General features: G+C 32.5%; 1 protein-coding gene across 1 annotated transcript in view; it reads right to left on the bottom strand.

Annotated features, from left to right (window-relative positions):
- LOC106474690 (cilia- and flagella-associated protein 43-like) overlaps nt 1–6,244 on the bottom strand; it is a 31,266-nt gene that overhangs the window by 13,100 nt on the left and 11,922 nt on the right. The window contains exons 8-12 of the mRNA XM_022402993.1: nt 5,742–5,768; nt 4,839–4,916; nt 3,490–3,615; nt 2,018–2,122; nt 294–410 (exon numbers count right to left, since the gene is read on the bottom strand). Of these exons, the coding sequence (XP_022258701.1) occupies nt 294–410; nt 2,018–2,122; nt 3,490–3,615; nt 4,839–4,916; nt 5,742–5,768 (453 nt within the window). The remainder of the gene's footprint in view (nt 1–293; nt 411–2,017; nt 2,123–3,489; nt 3,616–4,838; nt 4,917–5,741; nt 5,769–6,244) is intronic.

Here is a 6,244-nt window from a genome sequence, read left to right as displayed (position 1 = left end):
TACTCATTTCACAATCAGCATCACTGATAACTTTGACAGACAGGAACGTCTAACTTGTACATCATATTATACTCATTTCACAATCAGCATCACTGATAACTTTGACAGACAGGAACGTCTAGCTTGTACATCATATTATACTCATTTCACAAAATTAATCAACTTGATTCAACAGGAAGTTTCTGTTCAACCAGAAATCTTAAAGTGTACATATAAGTTCAAGAAACCATAAAAATACCTTTTTTTAAGGGAAAATATTCAGTTAATGCCACATGTAACTCGTTTATAATTACCTTTTGTTCTTGGAGTTCAATTTGACGCAATTGAATCACTTGATTTAGTTCAACTCTGTCTGCTTCACTCCGGTATGGCAGGGGGTAGTTATATACATCCTCACCAAAGTGAAAAGCCTAGAATAAAAACATAGAGCAAAGAATTCACCAATTTTTCACCACTACTACTATAAAAAGTTCAATCTCAGGTTAGAAAATCATGAAAGCAATTCTTAATCAAGTTAACCCTAGCTTTCTGGACCAGATGGATGTAACTGGTATTCCTTGGTAATTAGGGTTAACTTAGCTTTCTGGACCAGATGGATGTAACTGGTATCCCTTGGTAATTAGGGTTAACTTAGCTTTCTGGACCAGATGGATGTAACTGGTATCCCTTGGTAATTTTCTTTCTTAAAGTGGAAATACTTAACCATTTGACTGAAACTTAGAAAAAAAACTTACTCCAGTTTAAATTTGGCTTTAAAAAATTTATATAGTTTGATTTAGTTTTCTATCACTTTTATATGTTGTGGAATTTCCAAAATTTGAACAAACAGTAAAAATGCTTCATGGAAACAAACCAGGATTTTAGCATTTTAAGTCCACAAACTTATCATTGATCCACCAGTAAACTTATCAATTGCTTTTAAACATTGATCAAAAAGTACCATTTTATATATATATATATATATATATATATCCAATCATTTTAAATTGATTCATATTCATTAACATATCTCTTTGCAATAGTTACCACTTCTAACTACATCGTTATAAATCTTAAAAAAAACAACACAGAAAACTGACAAAAATGTATTGGTGATCCAGCACCTGACCTTTCAAAATGGTGTCAGGTCAGACTAGGTAACATTATTATTTTTTGAAAGTACTCTTGGTCAAATCAATTTATATCCAATAAATATATTTTCTTTTCAATAAATTATACATTCTTTTATCTATATGCTGCTTGCATACAACGACATCTATATAAATAAAGATTTGAATAAAACTGGATCAACTGAATAACTTACCTTTGCCTGATGCACTCTCCAAACTTAACTAGGCTTACCGGATGTCTTGCCGTGCAAGATAATGTCTGTAGCTTTCAAACAAATATAACTTAACACAAAAAACTCTTTCACAAATTAAAAGAACATCTAAAGAAACTATAAACATTTCCCAAATCTGAGGATCATTCCCAAGTCTTCTAAACTTACCATTAGATGCCATTGTTCTTTTCTGCCAGAGCAATGTGTTGTCACTTTCTCATGAAACTACACAATACTTGTTTGCCTTTATTTAGTACTTTCTGTCATGATGTATTGAACAAATGATAAATTGACCACTTAGTTGGACTTACTTATTGTTTGTGGCTCCAGTATGTATTAAAAGTAATCCACTTTCTTTAGCAACTTTAGCCTAAGTTAGAAAATAAGTGAAAACAAAACCATATAATTTACATGTATGTGGAATATCCTCTCAATTGGAGGTGTACAAGAATAAAGATACAAAGCTGGAGTATAAACACTTAATGTATCTTAACACTTAAGCTTGTTTTGTTTGAGGACCACCTGAATTTTCTTCTTACCTATATGAACCACATGGTGGTCTATACACTATGTTGTGGCTATCTTTCCGTAATCATGCAACCTTTCCATGGACCCCCAGTGGACTTCACAGGTCTGGGTCACATGAAGAACTTTAGACAAGAGCTCAAAAATTAAACTTATATTTTAATAGCTTACCTTCAGACAGCAACCCTTAACCTCCATGCTCTCCCAACACTCAGTTTTTATGAGTTCCGTCAGGTACTGGTTCACAAGGTTTTCCTTTTTCAACGAATCTCTCAACTGGCACAAACCAAGGATATCAAATTAAGAAAACTGGTAAACTTGTACTTTATAAACACAAGCCTAGTTCATTTCAGTGGAAATCAAAACAGTGAAAACTAAATAACACCATATCTACATAAAAGTGTGTTAAACAGAGAAAAAAAACTAATTTTGTTTTATAACCATAAGCCTAGTTAATTTTAGGGTGAATCACAACAAAACACACAAAACTTACATAAAAACATGTTTAAAAAAAACTAGAAACATGAGACATGAAAACCCAAAGCATGATAAATCAGTACCACTACTTCTGTAGGACAGACTTCAAATATGATGGAAATAAACAGAACATGGTGGTTTAGTTGATAAATTAAAAATGTTCTTTGTTTAATATCTAAGCTTCTGTTACTTCAGTGTTTCCAAGTAAGGGGGGGGGGGGGTATGGTTGTTTCTCCATTCCCTACACATTATTTGTGAATTATAGCTCTAAAGAGGTTATAATTTCATTGTATGGGTCTTGGTTAGGCCACAGTTTGAGTATTACATTCAGCCCTGGGGTCCTTATGATACGTGGGATAGAAAGGTTATCATATGAGGACAGGTTAAGATCTCTGAAATTGATTTTTCTGGACAAAAAAAGAGTTAGAGAGGATCTGACTGAGGTGTTTAAGATCATTAAGGGAATTATTTTCTCCATATTTAACGTGGGAATTGATAGTGCTGATGTGAAAAAACAATAAAATAAACAGCTGGAATTGAAGGTAACAATTATTGATGAAAACACACAATAAAATAAACAGCTGGATTTCTGTTTATTTTATTGTGTTTTCATCAATAATTGTTACCTTCCCTTCAATTCCAGATTGTGTTTTCATCAATAATTGTTAAATTCCAGCTGTTTATTTTCTGTTTATTTTATTGTGTTTTCATCAATAATTGTTACCTTCGTGAACCAACCAGAGAATCAACTGTATTGATAAAAACTATAAACTAAAATACCTATGATCACTGAATTATATCATAAACTAAAACAATTAGCATGTTTATGAGATGGCCTTCAATTCCAGGAACAAACAAAATAAATGTATATAAAGGACAGAAGAAACTATTAAAGGTAGTTTAGGACAAACAAAATAAATGTATATAAAGGACAGAAGAAACTATTAAAGGTAGTTTAGGACAAACAAAATTATGATTGTATGTAAAGTATGGAGGAACTATTGAGGACAGTGACACTCAAATAGATATAACTAATATTTGTAAATGACAAACCAATGTTTAAACTACCTTTAATAGTTTCTTCTGTCCTTTACAAACATTTATTAATTTGAGTTGTCATAAATGACCCTTTGTTCTGTTATTACTTTGAGTCACTCTGTACTTACCTCCTCTATGTTGGCTTGTCCTTCTTCCTGTATCTTCTGAAGCTCATCTGGATCAAGAGCAAAGTCCAAGAGAGGCAACTGTTCTTCAGGAGGAAGAGTCTGGTTTTCTGCCATTAACTGCTTGACCTGGAGCACATATGTTGTTTTGGTTTTGATTTGAATTTTGCACAAAGCTATTTGAGGAATATCTGAACTAATCATCTCTAATTTAACACTGATAGACTAGAGGGAAGGTAGCTAGTCAACATTACCCACCACCAACTCTTAGGCTACTCTTTTACCAACAAATAATGGAGTTGACCATCACATTATAACACCAGAAAGGGTGAGCACATTTGGTGATGGGGATTCAAACCTGTGACCCTAATTACTCCAACACTCTGACTTTATGGTAAATTCTGGTTTCTTTTTTTACTTATTTTAGTAGTAGTATATATATATATATATTTAATTTTTTTGTTTTATCTGCAATAATAATAATAATTTAAAAACACAAAATATTCAAACAGGATATTACCTACATAAAACTTCATAGTCAGAATGATCAAAAATGTTAACATGACTTTTTATACACACCTTTTTTTTTTTAATATTCTTAAGAGCTACTTCTATGGATCAAACATGTCTGCCTTTTGTTTCTGTTGACCCCTAAATTGGCATCAACAGATTCGATATTCCTTATATATTTTAATGGAACACCACTTGGTTACTGATACTGACCTTTGGTCAATAATCTTTCCAGAAATTATATCAAAACTTACTCTGTAATCAAGGAGCATTCATAGCACTTGTTTCCTAGTCCCCCACACCCCCCTTTTTTATGGGGTTCATTCGTAGAGTTATTTATTTTACCCCTGAATACTAGATTTATTATTAAAAGTAATTTTAAAAGTAAAAAATGCAAACATCCCATTATTTTGTGTCCAGTAATTTTTGAAAAGACACTATTGTATACAAATGTCACTTAATCTATAGTTAATATCTCTAAAGTGACAGGTGCAGTGGCATATCCAAGATTACCTGGGGGTGGGTGGGGTTTTCAACTCAGATGGTCAAATATCCCTGGCTTTGGAGCATGCAAGTGCTACACGATTAAGAAGAAATCTTGTATTGAAAAAAAAAAAAGGAAAAGCATCACCTCCGATTTTTCTAAGACAATTTCTACACTAGGAAGTTAAAGCTCAGATTAACCACTTCAAATTATACTGTATACTACTGTTATGTTACCGAGACATGTGATGTTTCGATAACATAACTCTAATCAAGTAGTGGAGATACAAATGTCTCGACTGTAAAACTCCGGCAAGCACCTAAGCCGCGAACAAGACAATAATAAGAAACATCTGTACCTCTTCTGCTAGCTTCTCCATCTCGGACTTGATACCTAATTGTATCGAATGAAACGTCCGACTTTCTTCCTCTTGTATCTAAAACAAAAACGTCATTACCTAACTGTCTGTATGTATATTAGAAATATGGTTTAGTTAACATTTTAGTTCTTGTAACTGACACTTACATACAAGAGATAAACAGAGAAACCTTGCGTTATCGCAGATTTTCTGGACTCAAAATTACTAGACTTTCTTCCTCTTGTATCTAAAACAAAAACGTCATTACCTAACTGTCTGTATGTATCTTAGAAATATGGTTTAGTTAACATTTTAGTTCTTGTAACTGACACTTACATACAAGAGATAAACAGAGAAACCTTGTGTTATTGCAGATTTTCTGGACTCAAAATTACTAGACTTTCTTCCTCTTGTATCTAAAACAAAAACGTCATTACCTAACTGTCTGTATGTATCTTAGAAATATGGTTTAGTTAACATTTTAGTTCTTGTAACTGACACTTACATACAAGAGATAAACAGAGAAATATAATACTTTAAACCTTGCGTTATCGCAGATTTTCTGGACTATCTGGTTCACTTCTAACATTTTACTATTATTTAAAATGACAATGTTACCGCTATTTATTACCTGCTTGTTTTAAACATTTTGTTCTACTCAAAGTAACAAAATTTATCATCTGATATATTTGGATGTTATCTACAACGTCAAATTACACACTGGTATTAATTATCTAATTGTTTTTTTTATTATATAATTTACAGTTACTATAATCAGTGTCACTTTGCTTCTACATAACACTCTGATATGCATACCATAGCTCGCATGAAATCTATGTTAGAAAACACAAATAACTTACCATCATTATCTTGTAAGCTACGCAGTCGCTCGAATTAACTCACCTTCTTGACTGCCTCTTCTCTACAGGTCTAGATATAATTGGAAAAAAAAAATGATATTCACAAACTGAAATTAAATAGTTTTTATAAAATATCATGGTTGAGTAAACGTTGTTGTTGTTTTTTTACAGTTATTTACAGTTATGAATGAAAAGTATTTTAGACTCATAGCAGACACACTTCTGAATGGTGGCTCCTACTAAACAGAAGACAGATCTGAAATGTTGTTTTTACACACTTCTGAATGGTGGCTCCTACTAAACAGAAGACAGAGCTGAAATGTTGTTTTTACACACTTCTGAATGGTGGCTCCTACTAAACAGAAGACAAAGCTGAAGTGTTGTTTTTACACACTTCTGAATGGTGGCTTGAACTAAACAGAAGACAGATCTGAAATGTTGTTTTTACACACTTCTGAATGGTGACTTCTACTAAACAGAAGACAGAGCTGAAATGTTGTTTTTACACACTTCTGAATGGTGGCTCCTACTAAACAGAAGACAAAG

Source organism: Limulus polyphemus, unplaced genomic scaffold, assembly GCF_000517525.1.
Source record: "Limulus polyphemus unplaced genomic scaffold, Limulus_polyphemus-2.1.2 Scaffold7540, whole genome shotgun sequence".
Lineage (NCBI taxonomy): Eukaryota > Metazoa > Arthropoda > Merostomata > Xiphosura > Limulidae > Limulus > Limulus polyphemus.
The sequence above is the reverse complement of the archived record's forward strand: the minus strand, read 5'-3'. Positions and strand labels throughout refer to the sequence as shown.